The sequence below is a fragment of the Rhopalosiphum maidis genome, chromosome 2 (assembly GCF_003676215.2).
Source record: "Rhopalosiphum maidis isolate BTI-1 chromosome 2, ASM367621v3, whole genome shotgun sequence".
Lineage (NCBI taxonomy): Eukaryota > Metazoa > Arthropoda > Insecta > Hemiptera > Aphididae > Rhopalosiphum > Rhopalosiphum maidis.
Genome location: NC_040878.1, coordinates 27,057,442 through 27,081,197, shown reverse-complemented (window position 1 = coordinate 27,081,197; position 23,756 = coordinate 27,057,442). Strand labels below are relative to the sequence as shown.

Here is a 23,756-nt window from a genome sequence, read left to right as displayed (position 1 = left end):
ATATCTTGTTTAATGTTAATTCAAAGTGTATTTAGCCCACACCAAATAAACAAAATTATTTATAATAATAATTTCAATAATTTATTAGAAGATATTTTTTAAGATAATACATTTTTATTGAATAGTAATGTGTACAACTAAAAATCATCCAGATTTATAAGAAATCATAATACTCATTAAGGAGAAAAAAATTTCTCCTTGTTCACACAATTTATGAGGAACATTAATGTTTTACCCATTTATACTATGACTAGATTTTTTAGTTTTTAAAAATATTATCTTAATTAAATTTAAAACTTAAGCTTTCCTTTTCATTATAAATGATTAGAATTATTGAGTCATTCAGTCTATAGGCATCTGAACATAATTTCATACAATATTTACTAGAAAGCCTAACACGTCATGGTGAAAGGCATTATCTAATAGTTTTATAATTTGAACCATATAAAATAACCAACTACTAAGAGTTAAGGATTCAATATTGAATATTTTAAAATATAACTGCTCCAGAGATCCCTTTTCTGCTCTACAAGCAAAAATTGACTAAAATAGAACATTAACATACATAATATGTAGTTTAAATAATGTCTAGAATGTAAACATAACTATCAATGTTTACGTAAATTATCAACACTAGACGTGCGTGAAGTTGATGTACTGCCATCTCCAGTAGAGTAAACTCCATTTACTGTGCTTCGATAGCTAGATGCAACTGTTGCTGTTCGTCGCATTGATGTGTTATCATTACCTTCAGATGATGATGGAGTTTCCAGATTAGATGGAGGTGATTTTCTTAACCTAGCGATAACTTTATCCAATTTTTGTATAAACAAATCAATGTCAGACTTTTTAACACCTATTGAGGCACCAGCTGTAATGTATGGACAAGGGTAGTTGGATTTATGTGCCCCCCAACCTTAAAATACAAATAAATAATATAATTTAAATTATGTATATATTAATTTAGAGAATAGAGATTAACAAACCATCAAATTTATAACCACAGATATCTTTGACTTCAACTGATGATATAACTCTGCAGCCTGTAACATGGCGCATATACATCATTGAGCTTAGTTGACTTAATTTTTTTGTATCAGTTTCAGTCGCATTTGGAACACTTAATGATGTCAATGTCATAGCTAAAATGATTATCTTGTTAGACATTTGTAATTTACAGTTAAGATGTTACATTACCTATAGAAATAGGATTATTTTGTATATCCAATAAACGTTCACCATATTTTGCTGCAATCTTTCCAAGTTCTTTCCGTAAATGTTGGTGTACTTCTTTACGTTGTGTTATTAATTCTTTATAGCCATTAGTACCCAAAGACAGTAATGTTATGAAGATATCCATAACTGGACTACAAGATGCTCTTCCTAATTATTTTAAAAAATTAAATTGTTATTAATTATTAATTAATATAATGATAATGTTAATAATTATACCTGGATAATTTCTAGTAATTTTATCTAAAATCGTTTTGTCAAATCCAGCAATAATAGCACCTCCAACAGGAACTAAAAAGTTTTTATCAGTGCTTTGAACAAAAACATCAATCCTCCCTTTTCTAAAAAAAAAAAATGTATGAAAAATTTTATACAAAAAACAACATAACAAATCTATATAATATTATTCACCTAGAAGCATCTTGAATCGAGTGCATCAGTCTGGTAGATTGTAAACCATAAGCATTATTGACTAAATGTGGTACATTATATTTCTGACAAAGACAAGCAACCTTTTCAAGTGAATCTGATACTCTCGGGGCAAAACAACTAGTTGTGCTAAGGACACACACTATATTATCTGATCCAAGTGTTGATAACTGTGCTTCAATTGCTGGTACATCTGTATGTAATTCATCACCACATTGTATAGGATCAATGATTATTGGTTGCAGACCTGTATAGATTAATTTTAAAATAAACAATCATAATTTTAATATTGGTTCCTAAGATTGTTATCTAAGAGATTTTCACTTGCCAGCTGTAATGATGCACTTGAAACATGATTTTTGATCAATTCTAGACCATAGTACAAATTTGGCTCCAGGCCTATCTTGTTTTAAAGTTAACATACACAACATCAAACTCATTCCAGTAGCCATTGGAACCATAAAACAACCAGTTGCACTAGCTACTCCTAAATTATAATAAAATGTATAAACTATAAATAAGTAGTAATCTTGATGTTTGTTACATTCAATAATTTTTGATACATTTATGATAAAATTTGCCTATGTAAGTATTAAATAAATGTATTTACCCATAAAACGGATAGACTCTAAGAGCATGGCGTTCACTAATTTTATCATTAAACTGGATCCTGTGGCATTAGGTTGAACTTCAGCAATATTTTCTGACCTACCAATTCCATGAGTCATGAGAAAATGTCGTTTTGCAACTAAATTACAAGCTATGCGTCCTTCTCGTTCACCAACCCCAGCATGTTCTTTAAAGTTATTACTGTCCATAAGTGCTAAGTTTGATAGAAACATTTCAATAGTTGCATCGTCCCAACCATTATCTGGCCATTTTCTCTAATCAAATAATATTGCGTTATGATTTAATTTTAAATATATCACAAGTAAAATAAAAATATTACCAAAATAATAATGAATTATTGATAATAATTGACCTAATACTTTCCTGGTAAGAATAATAAAGAAAAAAAGCAAATAAAAATACGATAACAATAAAAAAATGTAAATAAAGTTTATTTATAATTTTAAATTTATTTCCTTTGCAGCAAAATATTTAAAATGATACACATTAAATTAGATAATAACTTAAATACATGTAATAGAGGTTCAAATTGATAATGGTAGAAATGAATTGAGTCCTTTATTTATTTATTAAATACTCTAAGCAAATTCATCTATATTAGATGATTTAAAGAAATTTTCTAAACTAAACATTTAATCAGTAAAAAAAAGTAAATAAATAGTAAATCTCAATAAAATTATTATTCTTAATGAGCAATTTGTAAGTTTGTATAGTACTTTATTACCAAATAGTTCTTAGTATTAGTTAAATAAAATATAAACTAATTAGTTAATGAAAACTCATTCATTCTTATTTTTTGTGAGCTTTGAGATATTGAAGTATAGAAATAAAAATACTAATGACATAATATTGCTTACTTATACATCTATGTATAATTTTATTTTAATTTCTAGTTCAACATACTTGTTCCATTAACGTTTTAGCCAAGTTCTCTCTCGTTCTCAAAGCGCTAGCTGCTTGCTGGACATATGAAGAAGGTATGAGATTTTCAGCTAATGTAAAATTTTGACTATTCATTTTGACTATAGCTATTATTCGTATAATTCACATAATAAAGTACCTATAACATACATTAAGTAAAATTATGTCTAGGTAATCACTATTTTAAAAATGTAATATTTTTTACTGTATAGAATACATACAAACACTAAAAATGGGTATCGAGATTAAAATATAATATGCAATTCCAAAAACGGTTATTTATCGAATTCTCGTATTCTAAAAACTTATACCACATCCAAAATAGCCATGTTCGAAGCTTTTCAATTATAATTTGAAAAACAACGTAATATATTATTAATAACAAGGTTAAACCTTCCGAGAATGTGTATAATTTGTATTAAAACGTAATGCCTCTCTAGGCAGTAATAGTAGTAATACCGAGTCTAGCTGCTGAATGCTGATGTTGATGTAGCCGATGCAGGTAGTTGGTGTACAAGAATTATTTATTATCAAACAAACACAAATCGATGATATCAAAAGATAAACTCCTATTTGATATTTCTCACAATCGACAAAACGTAGCCGAAGTGTTTCAACGTTTTGTAAAGTAATAGAATTTTATCCCACAGAACATTTGTCCCAATGGTCTTATGTTCCACTAATGTTTAAAACAAAATAAAATGCTATTGGACCAAATATTATACGGAAAACGTGGTTATTGGACGCAATGGGGCATTGATAAATTGATTTCAATGGCGGCTTGAGTCTTCAAAACTCTGGAGCAAGTTTCAAAACAACCCACCCACCAATTAAATTTACTAGGACCATGTAATACTTTTAGGTTCTTTTTAAGTTAAATTTTCATCAACTTTTACAATTTATGATATAGTTACACTTATGTCTTACTTAAATGATCAATCATAATTCATAACAGAAGATTGATTCTGGTTATGATTAAACTTGTTCAACTTGGAACATTTTTTTTTTCATTTCCGGGACAGGAGCAATCGCTTTTTTTTCTTCATGGCTCCTAGTATTCTTATAACAAAATCGCCACTAATTGATTTTAGAATATTATAGTATAATCAATGTTGGAAAAATATTTTTTGTAACGAGTAATAATATTGAAAGACGATTTTATGGAAACAAGAGCATCGGATAAAATAAAATAATACATTATGTTGCACAAAATGTATGTATAATAAATATTTATTATACATATCTGTGACCTAGTGACCTATGTCGTTGTTCTATGACAGCATGTTCTGTGATATTATTTTAGTGGAACAATTATGTTTTGGAACAAATATCTATACACACCGACACCGTGGTAGACCTTTGGTCATAATCTACATGTGACCCAAGCCATCATTTGTCCTCCGCGGCTAGGGCCACTCCTTTATTACTATGATTTATCATAACGAAAACACATAAAATATCCATTACTAACACGGACTAACAAATACAACTAAAGAAAAGTTATTAATATTATATCTTAATGCGTGGTTAATTAATATTTGCTAATGTCATATTGCACTCTCGAGTATAAGCACAAAATAAGGCATTGAGTAACAAGTACTAACAATATCTTTGGATATCACAAACAATAAGATTATAGCCCCGGAATACATTTTGTGATTATAATATTACCAATATTACACAAGATTATGCAGTCCGGCCTCCGTGGTTTGCTAATCAGTAATCAACTATTACATTAATATTATATCACGGACTAAAATCTAGTCTGTGTATTATATGAGTGGTATTATCTTTAGGTGTGCTGTGAATGTAAAAAACCGCATGCTGATTGGCGATCGCTGAATCACTGTCCACTGAACGGTTTGAACGCTGACGGAGTCTAATCTCTATTCTATTTTTTTTTTTAATATTTTTGAAGCCGAGATCTGAAACTTCATTCTTGGAAAACAAAATTTTAGTTCTAGCTTAGTTACAAAATAGTTTTTCAACCAAAATGACTTCAATTTTAAATTATCCGTTCCGCATGTGTAGATCTATCTTGAGTACTTCTTTGGCAACGGAATGTAGGTAAGTTTAATTTCATCAGAATACATAATTGCAGCCATTCATTTAGTCTGTGGTACCTACATAATATAGTTTCTTAATCTGTGAACTTTAATTTATAAGATTTAAATCACGTTACAGAATTTTAGTTGCATAAATTAACCATTGAATATTTCTCTAATTATCTTCATTGTTTAAATTCAGGAAATGGTCAATTTAATATTTAAAAAGTATCAAGGTTAACAGTCACCAAAATATAAGAAATATGTTGAAAATTCATTTTTATTGGTACCTATATATTTATTGTAACCTAATCTATCATATTATGTACTTAATTATTAGGTATTTTTTTCTATTTGATTAGAAATAAAAAGTTGGAAAATTAAGTCATGTTTGGGCTGAGTCGTCGGGTAGTATAAAAAATGTAAAGATGTTTTATGTCTATTATCTATTGTTCAGAATATCGTTTATTTAAGTTAAACTATATTTGTTTGTATATTGATGAATCTCAATTATTTATACAGATGTAAATTCCTAATCGTTGTTATTTACTGTTTAGGATAAATGGTGCTATAGGCTATAACATTCTTCATCGTAAAGTATCAGATGCTGCAGCTGATAATGCTAAAGAACCATTAAAAGAAAGTAAAGAAAAAATTGATATCGAAGCCCTTGTAAAACAAAATGAAGATTTAATTGAGGAAAACAAAAATTTAACTGTACGTTTCAAATATTATTTATAGAATACAGAATACAAACAGAAAAAAAATATTAATGATACTTATTGATCCTTAACCTTATGATTTTTACTGATGTTTTTTTTTTTTGTAATCAGGAAAAGGTTAGGAGGTATTTGGCTGAGACAGAAAACATACGTAAACGTACAATTAAAGAAACTGCTGACGCTAAAATTTATGCAATTCAAGGATTTTGTAAAGATTTACTAGATGTAAAAATTATATTTTAATTTTAAAACATTAAAATACCTATTATAGTTCATTAGTAGTAATTTTAATTTTTCTAGGTTGCAGACAGTTTAAGTAAAGCTACAGAATGTGTACCGAAAGAAGAAGTATGTGACAGTAATCCACATTTGAAACATTTATATGAAGGCTTAGTGACTACTGAATCACAATTACAAACAGTTAGTATTACAAATAATATATTATTTTTAAACATATACATTAATTCGTAGTCTGTTTATTAAGAAAAAAAAAATTTATCTGTTAATAGATTTTCCAGAGACATGGATTAATGTCTATAAATCCTTTAAATGAAAAATTTGATCCCAATTCGCATAAAGCTTTATTTGAACAGGTAATTTGGTGTAAATAAAAATAAAATAATAATTGTAAATAATTAATATTTTGTTTGGATGTAGGTTGTAGAAGGCAAAGAAGGAGGTATTGTGGTTGTAGTTTCCCAAATAGGATATAAATTACATGACCGTATTGTAAGAGCAGCTGCTGTTGGTATTAGCAAGGATCCAAATCAATAAAAATTTGTAGTTTTAAATTTAATTATCTATTGTTGAAATTATTTAGAATATAAATTAATACATAGCTTACAAAATAAATGAATAAATAATATGTAATATATATTTTTTCCAAACAATTATTATGTATTGTGCTATATGCTACAAACTGTATTCCATGACTAGACAGATATAACAATTATATTTATTAAGAATTTAGTAAAATAGATAATTATAATTTTTGCTATACTATATTTTAATTAAATAATTATATAATATGTTTAATGTGTACAAAAGGGTAATAACTAATAGATAAATGATTATTAAAGGTATAAAGAAATTTGTTACCTTTAAATTTGATAATGGGTAAACTAACATCACAAAATGTATTCTGCTAAATAAAATTTAGTTATGATGTACATTATAGTAAGACAAAGACAACACGAGTGGGTATGGCGTCCTCTAAGTCTAAAGTATTCATGAGGTGCATTTTCAAATAGAAAAGATAATTTAATTTGTGTAGTAAATTTCTTTAACATAATGAGAACTATTAAAGTCTGTATATAAAAATACTTTTATTTTATCTCCACTAAGAATCATTTTTTGTATGCAATTTGTAATTGTTTTAAGATTGATTTATTATAATGATTAATAATAAACTACTCTCTGTAATGAGATGAGCGATATTTAATGGTACATACGAGATCTAAATCACTATTCCCTAGTCTTGGTTTTTTTTTTTTATCACTAAAGAATATATACAAGTATAATTATAGTGATAATCATACACATTATAAATTATAATGATTTGTGATAACTGAAATAAAAATAATAGGATTGATTCATTTTGTATATAAAACATTTACACCAATAATTACAATATAAACACCAATATTTAATTTAAAAATACAATTTTAGGTATTTTCTCATTGTTAAAAAACACATTTAAAACATACATCCATATTTAAGTATAAATACCACAATTATTTAAACACAACACACGTAATATTTTTAAAAAGCAACAATTTGAAAATTTAAAATTAATTTTTAATGAAAGGGACGAATGCAGTCATTTTCACTCATCATGCACACTACTTATTTTCATTTTAACAATTAATACATTGTTACCAATGAGTAACAGATTGGATTAGTATTTTTGAAAAAAATAGAGTTTATACAAAGTTAAATGGGATAAACTTTTAATTTTATCCTTTTATGTCCAAAGTCTAAAATTTCTATAGTATTATTATTTATTGAAAACTAACAGTAAAAAGACAAGACAATTTAGTAAACTAACAAATTAAAAATTGTTTACAACTATTTCTATTACATCATTAAATTGACATTTTGAAATTAACTTAAGCAATTTTTAAATACATGAAATAGTAAATGTAACCATGGGACGTATTTATATGAGTGGTCAAGTTCCATAAATTTCAACTCATTTTTAAGTTAATTGTCATTTTCATATTACAATCAAATTGCACTAACACAAAGTTGTTTATGTATAATGAATTAGTGAATAACCGCAATCAATCCCCCTATTAAATTTAAAACTAATTTAATTTATTAAAGGTTAAGCATTAAGTACAAACTTTATAAAGAAAAGCTTTCAAAAAGTCAAGGACAAACAATTTATAGGATAAACCATGTAATTAAATATTTATATTTATACATTGCTATTTGCTATCTATTTAAATGTAATTTATTTTATTAAGTTTGTGCAAACTATATCTTTAAGTAAAATTAAATGTGTAAAAGAGTAATTTAATATTTAAACTAGTAAGGAAATTATTTTGAATACAAAATTACAATAAATGATCCATTAAGTAAACAATACAAATATTCTTATATAATAATAAAATAATATGTAAGTAAAAATATTTCGATGATAAAATCGTTCAAACATAAGAAATCATTTTTATTTTAAGTACATTATTTTTATAATCTAAATAACCAAATTATCCACTGAAAATCACCAAGAAATTATATTTGACTATATTATCATAATAATACATATGTTGTTTAAAAAAAAATGTATGAAAAAGTAAAAAAAAAAGTTACAATTTAAAATTCAGAAATAATAATTGTTACAAAATGTAAAAAACATTCAATAATTTTATTCAAAAAAGAAATCAACTATATTAAAAATATCAGACATTCTTAGTGATTTTACAGTATTGTATACATCAATGAAAATAACAACATACTAATAACTACATACTAAACATATAATTAAGTGTAAAACCAAAATAATTACCTGATCAATATTTGATGGAATAATGTTTTGACATAATATTTAAATATAATAATAATAATAATAATAATAATAATAATAAGTAATAACAGCGAAACGAAGCAGTTTGTTAACTAAGCACCATAAGGACTTGATGATCACATAAATTGTTTTTAATAATATACAAAAATAATAATAATTCTAAGGTAATAATAATAAATGCATATTTCAAATAAAAGAAATAATAAATCAATGGCGATAAATAATAATAAAACTATACACTCAAATTGGGTTGAAAAAAGGTTTGCTCATAACAGTTGAGTATAATATGTACGTCAATATTTTTATACTAAAAACTATAAAAAAAAAAAAATAAGGAAATATATCAAAGTTTCACACTAACACAAGCAGTTATGTATACTTTAATCGTTATGACATTGAATGATTTACCTAATCTAGACTATAAGATAACATATCTAAATTACTTTTAAAAAAACGCTTCATCCACATGCGATATGTCATTTAAGTTCGAAGAAAAATCCATTTCTAAGGAATCATTTCCAAATGCCATCATACTAAATAAGCAAACAATATATATTTTTTTTAAGCCAATAAAATAAATAAAACATTTATATAATTATACATTAATTTAACAATACTAAAATGAGTAAATTTAAATATACTCAATACATACAGCATACATTTAATGTATTATTTTTAAATAAATTGTCAGTTATGTTTGAGATTCAAAAGCAATCAATATTGAAACTATGAATTAAAGTATTTGTTTAAACTTATAACTTAAATAAATTTAAAAATTATTCATACATACACATTAGCATTAATCTAGCCTATATCTATTATTTGTTATGATAACATTTATGGTTCTAAGCATACCTTTAAAAGCCAATATTATGTTTTAAACATAACCTTATTAATATTCTTAACTTTTGTATTCAATAATATTAATCACACTTCAGCACTATATTTTAAAATACAGTTCTTAATATATAAATGCAACCTACATAATCTAATAAGACAAGGAATATACTAAAGGAAACAGGTTTTTATATTCTATTCTATCGATGAATTGATGAAAATAGGTAACAGATATAATAATAAAAATAAAAAAAATTAACATCCAAATTGACTTGGAACTTTATCCCAGGATCAAAGTACAGGCATTTCTAAATCCCGTCATAGGATGGCGGCTGAAAAAAACGACCCTGGACGGTACTTTTCAGATGTACTGTTGAGTTAAAGCAAAATTAAAAATTATTTTGTTTTAAATATAAATATATTTTACATTTAATTATTTTTATAATATTTGGAACCTTTGTAAAAAATATTAATATATATTGATTTGTAAATCAAGAATCTCAGGCATAAATAAATTTGTCTAACAACAAAGTTTCTAGTATTTAATATAAACTTTAGTAATATATTTTATATATAAGTATATACTTAAAAAGTATAAATTACTTTTATGAGAATAAAAAAGTATATGTTATCAATAATTAGTTAACAAAAAATAAAAAAAAACAATTGAATAGCAAGTACAGTAGTTACCATTTATCACCATTTGCTTATATGTTCAATTTATCAATGTACTAGATAAAAAAAATTTTATTATTATATATGGTTGCATATAATTTAGTATTGAACAATTACATTTTAATAATTTGTCACATTAGTTATTAATATAGCTAAGCTTATATATATGCATTATTAATTATTATGGTTTTATGCAAAATTCTTTTTAAAATTTGGTTAGTCATGTCTAAAAATCAGATAATATTAATAATATGTTATATTTATATAATCATTCATAAAATGATCTACTTTTTATTTTGCTCAGTTTAAGTATAAACACAAAAAAGGCACAAATAGTGTACATTTTAAGTAATGTAAATGCTAAATGCCGTTTTATTACATTAATAGTTTAAATTCTATAAAGTCAATGATTTTGTAATTGACAAATGTATATAGATTTATTCAGAAAAAAAAAATAAAAATAATTTAGATCATATAAAAATTAACAATGATTAATCGAAGTTGTTCAAATTTAATGTCACAGAAAAAAATTATAATAATAAATGGAAAAAAATGACAACTACTGTAATTAATTGAAAAATAAACTGGCAAATTTATATTTAAAATTAAAAGGTTTTAATTTTTTTTTTAGTACCTAATAATTTCTTATTTTTGTATTTTTGTTTTTTTTTTTTATTAATTAATTTCAGTTTCAAAATTTATATGGATTTTATATTGATAAGCAAGAAATATAATTTTTTAATAATACAAATAAGTAATAGTATAATTAATTGTTAATAAATTACAATTTAAAGGCTCCATATAATATTTACAGGTTATTAACAAAAAGTATAGTCATGCAATATTATATTATATACTAAAAAATAAAATAAAAATTAATTACTTATTAAAATAAAAGTGGTAAAAAACTGATAATTTTAAGTGCTGATTAGATAAATATTAGCATGATATTAGTAGTGTACATAGTACTTATAAAATACCTACATTAAATGTATTATTATATTATGTTATTTAGCACAAATAGATATAAATGTAAGGTAATAGTTATTTATTTTATATATATATATATATTCAAAATTAAATAAATTCTCACCTAAACTATATCAATAATGTGCAATTTATTCTATGTACACCACTTCAAAGCATAAAAAAAAATAAAAATATCTTTATTAGAAGTGAGTGAGCATTTAAATTTGGATTTAAAAATAATATATAAAGTAACAAACAATAATTAATATGATATTGCAATAATGTCTCTACTTAAATTAAATACAAGTCGATTGCATACCTAAAGTTAAGTTAATCAAAGTTAATGAAACAAAAACTGGTTGATAATAAATGTTTGAAGACAGTTTTTCAATATTTATAATATATTATATGAAAGCTAATAGGATAATAATGTCTTAGAGAAGTTGTATAGAATATTAATAATATAATCATAAGCGCAAATAGGGGGGCGCGCTTAGGGGGTATTAGCACCCCCAATTTCAAAAGTAGCACCCTCAAATACTTTTTTTATAGCTATTCAACGCTATACCCGCCGCCCGGAAAATGAAGAGCTAAAGCACCTTCAGTTTTTTTTATTGAAATTGCGCCTATGAATATAATATGTTCTATAAATTTGTATATATTTAGTATATAAATATAGTAAATTAAGTGAGCCGTATTAAAAAATAAATATTATTTCCTTTTTTTTTATATATACTACCATAAAAACAAGATATTTATAAAAAAAAAACAAATATGAGACAAGTGTGACAATGTCACCAACTCAAATTATCTGAGATAACTTAAAACTAGTAATAAATAGTATTTATAATCTGTTAATTGAGACAAAACTTACTTAAACATAACTGTATTTATAATTATGAAACTACTCCCTCACTTTTAATTAATATAATCTCTTTTAAACTAAAAAAAAACTAAATTCAAGCTAAAATTAATTGTGCATTAAATTACTGGAATTATATTTCTTACTTATTCACTGGTTCACTATGCACTGATGATGTTTCTCGAATGCTACAATTTCCAGGGCTGTTAACATGAAACATGTGGTTCTGAGGAGTGTTTGGATAGCTATTCATTCCTTGTCCGTTAGTTCCAGGTCCACCCCAACCAGGAACATGAGTAACTAGTAATGGCTTTAAATATCCATTACTTGTAACAGGTGTGCTAATATCTAAATAATAAAAAAATGTATTTATAATCTATAAATAATATACATATATTACAATAGTAATAATTTTAAATTTATAGAACACACAATTGTTGAAATTGGGTCATTTATTTTAGATTAAAAATTAAGACATTTAATTTGAGGAGATACGTTTTACAATTATCAAATTAAGCATTATGCTTAATTTTTGAATCCCTATTATTTGTGGACAGTAACCATGTCTACATAACATACTACATACACATTAAAATTATTATTTGTTTTTGGACTTTAATAAAAGGGTATTTATTTTGGATTTTTTTTCAGTAAAATGACCAGAGTACATAACCATTTATTAAACAAAATATTTAAGAATCACCTACCAGTTACAACTCGTTTTTGTAATCATATAAAGAAAAAAACACAAATACAGTGAAAACCGTCTAATATGAAATAGCACGGGACTAACCAAAAATTCAGCAGTTTTCGCATTATTGAATAAAATGGAAAAATTCCGGGTTGTAAATTCTTATCAGTTTAAGACTGTTAACCTAACCTGTTTCACAGCTACCTATACATACGGGATAAGTTTGTATCACAGATACAATAACCAAAAATAAAAATTGCCCGACTGATATATGTAATGCATTTTATTTTAATTATTGTTTTACCATGTACCTACATACTCATATTAACATAATGTGATTTGTGTCATATTTCTGGCTTATACAAGGTTTTTACTTGCATGGGACCTACAAAATTGTTCCATTTTCATGTTAAGAAGGTTGTTTTATTGAAGTTCAACGTCTATATAAAACTATAGGAACATGCTGGGACCATAGAAAAATTCTGTATTGGATAGTTTTCCGTTCTATTCAGGGTCCACATTACACAATTTTTACTGTAATAAATTTGATATAACAACAATGCACATTATACTGTGTAATTTTCACATCCAAAATCAAATAACAAATCATTTTATTATGATTCACAGAATTAAACTAGTGTCATGAATATATCAAAATTATGCTTGAAAATGTTTTTAAATAAAACAAAATAACTGATGGAAGATAAAAATTTTTAACTATTAATTAATTTTTTAGGCTAGAAGGCTATTGGTAGAAGTGACGCTTATATGATAATTTATATTATTTTAAACATCAGAAATATTAAATAACGATTTTTATAAAACTGAATTGATAAAAATGTATTTGTTTTAAGACCCCCAAATTTATTTTAGGAAACTGGTATTATTTATTATTCAATCAGGACTTTATGACTATTTAAATAATGTATTTTAAAGGCGATCCTGCCTAAATATCAGGAAGACTGATTGTACTATTTTAGAATGATTTAATAAATTGATATATTTTAAATTATAAATTAAACAAATTTAGTTTATAAAGAACACTAATTTTTTTCAAATAAAAATTTATGAATACTTGGTGGTTGTGTATAGTATTTTCCGAATGCTTGGTTTTTATCAATATCAGGATATAACTTTGTGAGATATGGCAAGTCCAATAGTCTATCAGCCAAGTTCCGAATTGATAAATCCTTAGCTGAGAAAGGATGTAAACTATAAGCGTCTGAATCATTAGCTAAAAAAAAAAAAATATTAAATAATTAAATATTTTCATTATTAATTTAATGACATGTAGAACTTACATCCAGCCCAGGCAACAGTTAGCCCACCTAATTCTGAATCTGAAAATCTTAATAAAAATGTACCCGTAGCATATCTTGTCAACATCTCTTCTGCATCAGACTTTCTTATGAATCCCATAATGGCACTACATAATTTGTATAGTTATTTTACCTTAACATAATGTATTATATAAAATTATTTTCTAAGTATTACCCATCAGTCCAAGGACCTTTTAGATGTTCTCTAGTTATTTTCATCACGGCATAAAACCATTCCCAAAATGTGAAACTTCTTTGTGGTAATGGTTCTTTACAGAATTGTGACCATGACAAAACCATATGATTGAAATCCACATTTTGCATTCTTAAAATATTTACTTAAGTTATTTTAATATTCTTAATTATTATTAAATTTATCTATTTAACCAACCTAAATGCCTTTTCAGCCAAAAATGTCAAGCTTTCTTCTGAAAGACCACGGCCTGTAGCTGCAGAAAACTTCATATTCAAAGCTTCTGCCACATTTCTCCATGGTACTTTGTCAGGAACATTAAATGGAACACGACCAGGTTCAGCAAAAGCATTATCCCAAGTTACAGTAGCCCAAGCATGAGGATCTTGATTTCCGTGCACAATAACTACTACAGGTAATGACAAATTCCACACCTAAAATCATTTTTAAATATTACACACTTAAGTAACCAGTGCCAAACATAAGAGTTTCAGGGACCCAAGATAGCTATTAAGAAGGAGCCTTTTAAAAATATATTAATAAAACCTGCACTTAGTTTTCTTTTTTAAATGGTACTGATACTCATAATTACTTTATACGTCCATAACAATAATTTTCAAGTTACTACCTACCTCGTAATAATCATTTTATAAGCCTATTTTTAATCCTTAAAATAAAAAATAATATTCTTTACACAAAAAATTTCTCCAAATTGATCAGTTTTGTAAGACATTACAAGTAAAGGCTCCTATGCAAATGCCTAGTTTACTTAAGTGGAAGTTCAGCACTGTATTATTCCTTGTTAGAATATTTTTAATATTATTTTTCTAACATATCTTAATCAAAATCAAGAGAATAAAATAAAATAAAAATATTTTTAAGCATTACATTACTAATTTTACCTAACTGATTGTTTTCCATTTATTGACTTTATGAGTTATATATAGAGCACGAATTTCTATGCAATTGCATATTTATTTCCTTTTAATTTTTTGGATTTATGTCAGTTATCTCCACAAATCATCATGATTTGAAGCTAATAATGAAATTATTAATTTTGCATATTTCTGCATATTTAAAGGTTATTGCATCTCTTTGCATATTTTAGCAAAATTCAAAATTTATTGCATATTGAAGCAAAAATTTAAAAAAATGTATAAAATAATATTTTGTCAAGTAAAAAATTTAAAACTAAATTACATAGTCACTAATAATTTATATATATATATTTATTTATAAAATAAATAATCGATTATGACATAAGCTTCAAATATTCCCCAATAACTTGGGTTGACGACAAACGTTCGTTCTCAATCTTTAAAAATATATTAATCGATAAACGATATAGCTTCACAGAAGAAAAGCTTAAAATGCAAATGATTATTCATTTTAATAATACAGTTTTAAAAATAAATTAAGTTCAGAAAATTCCCTAAATTTTTTTGTATTAAGTATTTAAGTAATTAATTACTATAAGTTTTATTGTAAATTTTAAATAAATAAAAAATTCTTGTATATTGTTTACATATTTTCATAATTTTAACTGCATATTTTCATGATTTTTACTGCATAATATATGGCATATTTCAATACTTTTAAGTGCATAAAAATCCAAGCTCTAGTTATATATCATACATTTTATTCTTTAGTTTAATATTTTATTAATGTAATAAAAAATTAAAAACTAAAATAAATCTTACCTCAAACTGAAGTTCATTACCAATGAAAAATTTTGAAGAAAATAAAATTGAGAATTTTTCATCCATGACAGATTCTGTGCCTTTTTTTTCCGTGCGCTTAATTTTCTTTAATTGCATACTTCTATTATATTTTAATTACAAATTATTATTTTAGTAACTTTAATAAAAAGTTTAAAGTAAAATTTACCGGAAATTGGTAGATAAATGTCTCTGGACAGGTTGATATTCCATTTTTCCAGTGCAATTTAATATTTCACCACAAGATTCTCCATCTGGTTTGTTTCTTCCAATTATTTGGTTTGCTTGAGATTCGCTGACTATAGATACTTTAACCTAGTACAGTAATGTCATAATTAGTATGTATTAGTATGGTTTATTTATTTTTACAAATTAGTTTATTATTGTTCACAAATTGACTCCTAATAATATACAAATGATCAAATTTTTACTTTGTTTATTTTAAGTATGATATATAGAATTCTTTAACTAAAACAATGAAAATTGCACATTTTTTATGTTTATTTTGACAGTTTAGTTGCATAGGGTAAGGGATAAAACATGGTACATGATACATTAAATGACAACAATCTAGTCCCTTAGGAAATTACAAAATATATTAAATACACAAATTTGTTATATGATATTATCAAAGGTAATTTAGTATAATAAAAACATACGAAGATCCAAGAATAGATAGTATAGATTTGAAAATTTAAAATACTTAATATAAATATAAGTGTATATATATATAAATATTACATGTTTTACATAATAGTACAACTGTATGTTTTTTTTGTTACATTATGTTGAATTTATACTGTACCCAATATTATCACAAGTGTTATTATTATAAAATACTAATAAAAATATTTATATATATACATATATTATACAGGATATAGATTTAAAACACAATTGTTGTAAAAGATTATTTGCCATTTTATTTTTTAACTATATACAATTATATATAATACTAGCAAAATCCCGTGCACCTTGTTGCCCATACAAAATGCATCTTTATTAAATATAGTTGCCTAATCCTAACATTTATTAGCATGAGGACAAATATCATTTATGATTTTCTTATTTAGTGTATAGATTATATTTCCAACATATCAACTTTACATAACTGTCCCGTCCAAAGTTACATTTTGTCAATCAATTAACAAATTATATATTATTTGTTAAAAATAATCGTAAAATAAATAAAAATGTAATATTGAGGTCATTAATCATGATAAAAACAATTCTATCTTATGATGGAGACCAAATTACACATTGATCATAATTTCATCAAAATTAGTTGAGTAGTTTTGAAGTGCATTGTAGACATATTAGTAGTATACAAAAGCTTTAAAATATGAAATAAACAAATTATTTTATACATAAAACAAGTATTTTAAATATTTGATAATATAATGATACTAAATTTTTCCCACAAAATAGTATGATAGCAATTCCCAACCTATGAGCTGTGAGTCATAGGTATAATATTAAATATTGTTATATATTTTTTTGTTATATTTCTGATCATAACAATATTTTATTTCATAAGCCATTCTGGTTAAATGTTCAGAAAGACTATCCAGCATTCACTAAAATTGCACTGAGAAACTTGATGGTCTTCTCGACAACTTATCTGCATGAACGTGCTTTTTCTACTTTAATTTATTTAAAAAATAAATATAGGAATAAACTAAATGTTGAGAGTGATTTAAGACTAAAACTAACAAGTTTTAATCCAGATATTGACTTTCTCGTTAAGAATAAGCAATATCAAATATCACATTAAATTGTTTATCTTGTGATGAAGTTGAATTAAGTTTTTTTTTATTTTTTATTCCTAATAACTATATATACATGTATATATATAGTACATATTATATATTATAATTTTATGAAAACGTATATACGTATGCTATGGGTAGGCCTCAAATATTTTTTTACAAAATTAGTGGTCCGCAAAACTAAAAAGGTTGGGAACAGCTGTAGTATGAATATATATAATACATAATTATGTGTTAGTAATAATACTCAAAATAACTGATTATAACAAATAGTAGGGATTTTTCTGATTTTAAATTTGAATAGTTTTATTAATAAAGAAAATAAAGCTGCTAACAAAGATTTATAAAAAATAAAAACGTAACAAAACAAAATTGTTTCATACCACAGGTGATGTCATATGAATATTGAGTTTTCCTCCAATTAATAGACGAACTTCAGCTACAAATCTTGTATTAGTTTTCAATACTTGAGGTGGTTGAGTTATGATAACAAAAGTACTAAATAAAAAATTAAAAAATTACAAAAATAAAATGATTTTAAATTACAAAGAACATACCTTGCCACTAATGATGAAAGATACTGTGTTGTCATATCAAGAAGTGTATTAATTATTTCACATGACTGAGGTAATTCAAAATAACGGCCCAAATTCACTCTGAAACGATCAGCTTCTTTAATTTGTGAACGAGTTATCCATATTAAATCACATAACTTTTCACACCTAATGAAACATTAATATATTATTGTATGATATTTTCCTTAATCAACATTAATTTAATTTAAGTTCTTATAAATACCAAGTTTGTATGACATCTATATCTTTCATGTATTTATATCCGTTACCAGCTAACTGTTGTTCACGTTTCCATTGAATTAATGCCTTATCAATAATATGAGCTTGAACAGGACTGAGCAAATTTAATGATTCATTAAGTTTGTTTATGTAGACACAAAGAGCATTGTTAAGACTTAATGATTGAGTCTTTAATTGTCCTTCATACAATTCTTTTTCTTGTTTTAATTTACGTTCAATTTCAGGTCCTTGAGGAATACTCATTCTTTGATTCCTCATATGTTGTAGATGTTCTGGAATATAAAATTGTTAATGATATACATAAAAATAACTTATAATTTTAACAACTTACGAGTACATTTAGAACATTCAGAGTACAAAATATTGAAAGAATCAATGTCAGATTGAATTGTCATGCGAATCTCATTTGTATGTGTAACATGGTTACTTATCAATTCCATCTGTTGCATAATTTCAATGTTTTCCAATTCTTGAGAAGATTTTACATTTACCTCCATTAGGGACTAAATAAAATTAATAAATTACACCTTACTTATAAGTTACAATCAAAATTCTTTCCTATGTAGTTTTAATATGTTAAAATTCACTTATTTAATTATTATTGATGTAATATTATATTAGCTCACATGAAATAATACTAATTCAATTTTGTAAATTAAACATATATTAAAACTGTATAGATTATACTACAATAACTTTATTTACATTCTAACTACCAGTAATTATTTGATTACGCACAAACAAAAACAGAATATTTAAAGGTAAAAATTATTGTTGAATTCTATAATTATAAGGTTTGATCAACTGCTTCTTATTTAACTTTTCAAATAAAATTGATTTCCATTCTAATTTAATTTTCAATGTTACTGATTTTTGTCAACGTGAAAAATTACTTAACATTTTGATGAACAATAATGTTAATATTTTTTTTTAATGCTAACTTAGGGAGCATTGACATACAAATATAAATTTACCACCAATGTTTTTTCTTTATTTTATAGGATTTCATCTTATGAAGTTTTAAATATAAACCAACTTAAATATTTAAATAAATTATTTAGAAAATATGTAAACATCATCACTAAAAATATGGAGATGAAAATATGTCACTGATTAGCGTTTATAATTTATTTTTTATTTTTAATTCTAATCCACACTTTGAGTAACACCTATATATTCTTGATTTATTCCTTACAGGAGTTTAAACAACTTTTTATTGTTAAATCTGAATATAACTTACTAAAAGCGTAGGAAATTTTTAAACAATTTATAGAAAATGTAATATAACCCAAACAGAACTAACCCAAATATAAAATGTATTCAGTTTGTTCATAATTAAAATTAAAACTATTTGTTGTTTTACATATTAAAATTTTAGTATACGCACATTATTTTGTTGAGCCATTAAGGATTCTGATTCCAAACACTTTTTAATGATTCTTATCAACTCTTTTGGATTTTGAGAGTACTTCTCCTATTAAAAGAATACATATTAATATAAATATAATTTATAAAAATATAGTTTAATAATTAATTATTGTGAAATTTAAAAATGTAATTTTTAATTATTTTATTTATTTATTTACAATTGAATACGCATTATTATTTAAATACTCACTTTATATAATTTGGCAGTATCAATTAATTTCAATTTACTGACAAACTGTTCATTAGTTACCATAGAATTAGCTTTAGTTACTATTTCATCCACAAAAGACACAAATAAACCTTTAATATAACCTTCATGCTCTAAATTATCTGGATCGATGTCAGTCCTAAAAAGTAATTAAATCAAATTAATTTTATAAATATTTCAATATTAAACAAACAAAAGCTTTACCTAGTTAAAGGTTATTATGGATAAAAAATTTTTAATGAATAATATTTTACGTAATTTGTTAAGCATGTAGGTTGTAACATAAGAATGACAAAATCAAAAGGACAAATTCTGTACAATAATATTATTTAGCTAGGAACTAGTATACTATTCATTAAAAAACACAATTTAAATAGATTAGTACAAGTATATTAAATATTATCTGATTAATTTATCATAGTATAATTTGATGGTTCCAGGAAATAGTAATTTTATACAAGCATTGTGGATAATTGGTGCAAGTCGTGCACATGCAGAAGTAAAAAAAAAATATAATAAATATTTGTGTTATACTTATAATTATAGTCCAATCCCAATGATGAACAATATTGTTAACATTATCTATGATATCAACTTAATAGAATTTTGAAATAATTTTTGGATTCAGATTTAAATGGCTTAATTAATATACATTATGCTGTTTAGAATTTTGTTTTTTAATTAAATAAATACAATATCAATTTTAGCTGGACAATAATAGTTATAATTTACAATAAAACAGGACTACATATTATTATTTCAAATATCTTTTGTGGGATATTAATGACAATGTCCGATTTCAAGATACTAATAATTACTATTATTATTGTTATTGGTAGCTTAATTTGAACATCTAGAAAAACATACTTAAAAACATTAATTTACTGTTAAATCCAATTATAAATTGCAATGTTCTTGATAGTAGTTTATAATACTTAACAACATTTTAGACTTCTATATTTTTAATTTAGGCAGATAATTACAAGTTTATAGAGTTGATTGTGTAATACACAAATTCATATCATATATTGTGTAGATTCATGGAAATTATCTGGTATCTCTTTAATTATTAGTGATAAAAATGAAACATGATACATACTAATATACTTCAGGCACTAATATACTTTATGACCATTGATCAATTAATAGTTCTGATTTCTTTAAAAATGTTATAATCAATTATATTTTATAATAAATAAAATGTTGGCATTTTTTATTTTGTATTTATAAATATATTTAAAAATAATAATATAATTTTCATAGTAAAATGCATTTTCTTAAATTTGCAGAAAAAATATAATATTTTATGAAATATAAAATAATTACAATATTACAACAAAGATAAGTATCTGTTTATTTAACCATATCATCAGTGTTCAATAATAATATAAATTGGATTTCATTAGTTTATATTTTAGAATTATATTAATATTTGTACGTTTATAGCTTAATAAATTTAAAATGTTTGACACTCATAATTTTAATAATTATGATTAAAATTATTTATGTTTTGAATAAAAACAAGTATATTATTTATAATTATTAATTTATCTAATTTATGTATGTCTGGGGTAATGACATACTTACTTTTAAATTACAAAAAATAAACTGTTTGCCTAAATAATAGTTTAAAAAAATAATCAATTTAGAAATGATCTACAATACATCAATATATCATTGTATATTTTATAAATCCAGTTATTTAATTTAATAATTCATTCAGAATGTGGTGGCCAGTTTTAGTACAAAAGCTAGATATAATATGCTAAGGACATTTATTACAGAGATTAAATAGATTATAAGCAGGATGGGATATTTACCAATATAATTAAGGTAAAGAAATTTGGTTACCTAAGTGATGTGGTATATATATATATGGTAAGGTACATTCAAGTTCCAAAAGAAAATTAAATCAATATAGAAAAGATAATGACCTAAAACAGTTTAAATTTTTACTGAGATAGTTGATATTTTAAAGACAAAATTAAAAAAGAAAATTAGAAGCTTAACTTTAAAAAATGTAATAACAAATAATTTACCGAATAATGATAAAACATTTGTTAACAAAACAAACATAACATTAAAATGTATTGATTAAAAACCATCTTTAGTACATTTAAAAATTTCAATAAATATTGTATAACATTTTTAATATAATAATAGTAAATAAGATACTTAATTATTGTGACTTCAGTTAAGATTTAATTTAAAAAATTACCAAAAAGTTTAATAGGAATTGTATCTATACAACTTGCATACAAATAATATACTTATTTTTTATAGAAATCAATAATATATAAGATACCTATAATAAAAGGAATATGGTTTATTTGAACCCAAAGTAAAATTGAAATATAAAAATATTGAATATGATGTTTAAAATTGATATTGTAAAATTATGTATTTCCAATTAAATTATGCTGATAGATAATTTTGACATAATATGTAACAAAAAACATCTTAATTATCATAAAAATAAATGAGTAGAAGTAAAACATATCATACCAAGCTTTAGTTTCAAACCATGGAGATAACAACTGTCGCACTTCAATAGGAAAATGATCGTTATATATCTGTTGAAAGTCTTCTCCATGTAGATTCTGTTGAAGTTTTTCCCAAGCCGTAATCGGAGACACTAAAATTAAATATTAAGTTCAGGTAACAAAATTAAAGAAAAAAAAAATTATGTAAAAAATGGATGATAAACGTTTATACCTACTTACTTATACTTGGGAAGGGCTTTAAGTGCGCACTTGTTTTTTGCAACTCAAAAGCCTTTTATAAAAGTACACATAGTTCGATATATACGCACTACAATAACAAACAAAATATCTGAAACGTACAAAATAAAACTGAGATGTTGATGTTTTTGATCGTATTGCCAGAACTAGTAGCTGGTAGTTGGTACAGTTAGTTGTCAATAATTAATTTACTAAAATTAATAAAGTCAAACTAAATTGCTTACTGCTGCTTCCAGAAATGCAGAATCAATCAATTTCAGTATTACCAATTTAAGTTCTTAATGATTTTGTTTAATATTTCAATTTTTTGTTAAAATATTCCTGCGCAACAGTTGTCAAAATTTTGTTGTTACTAACATCATACCAAACATAATATATTATCTTTTGTTCGCAACATCAACTTTTCGTTTCACAATATGGTGAAAACATTTATAATAGCATATACCTATAACCATAAAATAACCACAGCGTGTGTGAGTGTGGAACACGGACTAAGATACTATCTCAAATCGTGGTGTGAAAT

General features: G+C 24.4%; 3 protein-coding genes across 5 annotated transcripts; 1 reads left to right on the top strand and 2 right to left on the bottom strand.

The window, feature by feature from the left end:
• Window positions 1-41: 41 nt before the first annotated feature.
• Window positions 42-3,730, bottom strand: LOC113552949 (O-phosphoseryl-tRNA(Sec) selenium transferase). Of its 2 annotated transcripts, none has more exons than XM_026956007.1 (9): window positions 3,435-3,717; window positions 3,196-3,352; window positions 2,273-2,546; window positions 1,991-2,149; window positions 1,645-1,909; window positions 1,453-1,574; window positions 1,198-1,383; window positions 987-1,142; window positions 42-916 (listed from the first exon to the last, which is right to left on the bottom strand). In XM_026956007.1, the coding sequence occupies exons 2-9, from the start codon at window positions 3,307-3,309 to the stop codon at window positions 609-611; spliced, it is 1,584 nt and encodes a 527-aa protein (XP_026811808.1). In that variant the 5' UTR covers window positions 3,310-3,352; window positions 3,435-3,717; the 3' UTR covers window positions 42-608. The 2 variants fall into 2 exon arrangements, with proteins under 2 accessions (XP_026811808.1, XP_026811807.1); XM_026956006.1 differs by having other exon boundaries at window positions 609-916; window positions 3,673-3,730.
• A 1,068-nt stretch (window positions 3,731-4,798) lies between these two features.
• Window positions 4,799-6,870, top strand: LOC113552764 (grpE protein homolog 1, mitochondrial). 2 transcript variants are annotated; one of them, XM_026955679.1, is made up of 7 exons: window positions 4,799-4,932; window positions 5,010-5,280; window positions 5,816-5,975; window positions 6,092-6,205; window positions 6,281-6,400; window positions 6,490-6,573; window positions 6,638-6,870. In XM_026955679.1, the coding sequence occupies exons 2-7, from the start codon at window positions 5,207-5,209 to the stop codon at window positions 6,752-6,754; spliced, it is 669 nt and encodes a 222-aa protein (XP_026811480.1). In that variant the 5' UTR covers window positions 4,799-4,932; window positions 5,010-5,206; the 3' UTR covers window positions 6,755-6,870. The 2 variants fall into 2 exon arrangements, with proteins under 2 accessions (XP_026811480.1, XP_026811479.1); XM_026955678.1 differs by having other exon boundaries at window positions 4,914-5,280.
• Window positions 6,871-8,978: 2,108 nt separating this feature from the next.
• On the bottom strand, window positions 8,979-23,451 carry LOC113554657 (signal transducer and activator of transcription 5B-like). Its single transcript, XM_026958602.1, has 16 exons — window positions 23,216-23,451; window positions 22,998-23,127; window positions 20,475-20,631; window positions 20,244-20,330; window positions 19,188-19,359; window positions 18,840-19,128; window positions 18,599-18,763; window positions 18,425-18,539; window positions 16,442-16,587; window positions 16,255-16,375; window positions 14,753-14,988; window positions 14,537-14,686; window positions 14,344-14,468; window positions 14,118-14,276; window positions 12,498-12,699; window positions 8,979-9,541 (listed from the first exon to the last, which is right to left on the bottom strand). Coding segments are annotated over exons 1-16 (2,343 nt in total). The 5' UTR covers window positions 23,217-23,451; the 3' UTR covers window positions 8,979-9,453.
• Window positions 23,452-23,756: the final 305 nt, after the last annotated feature.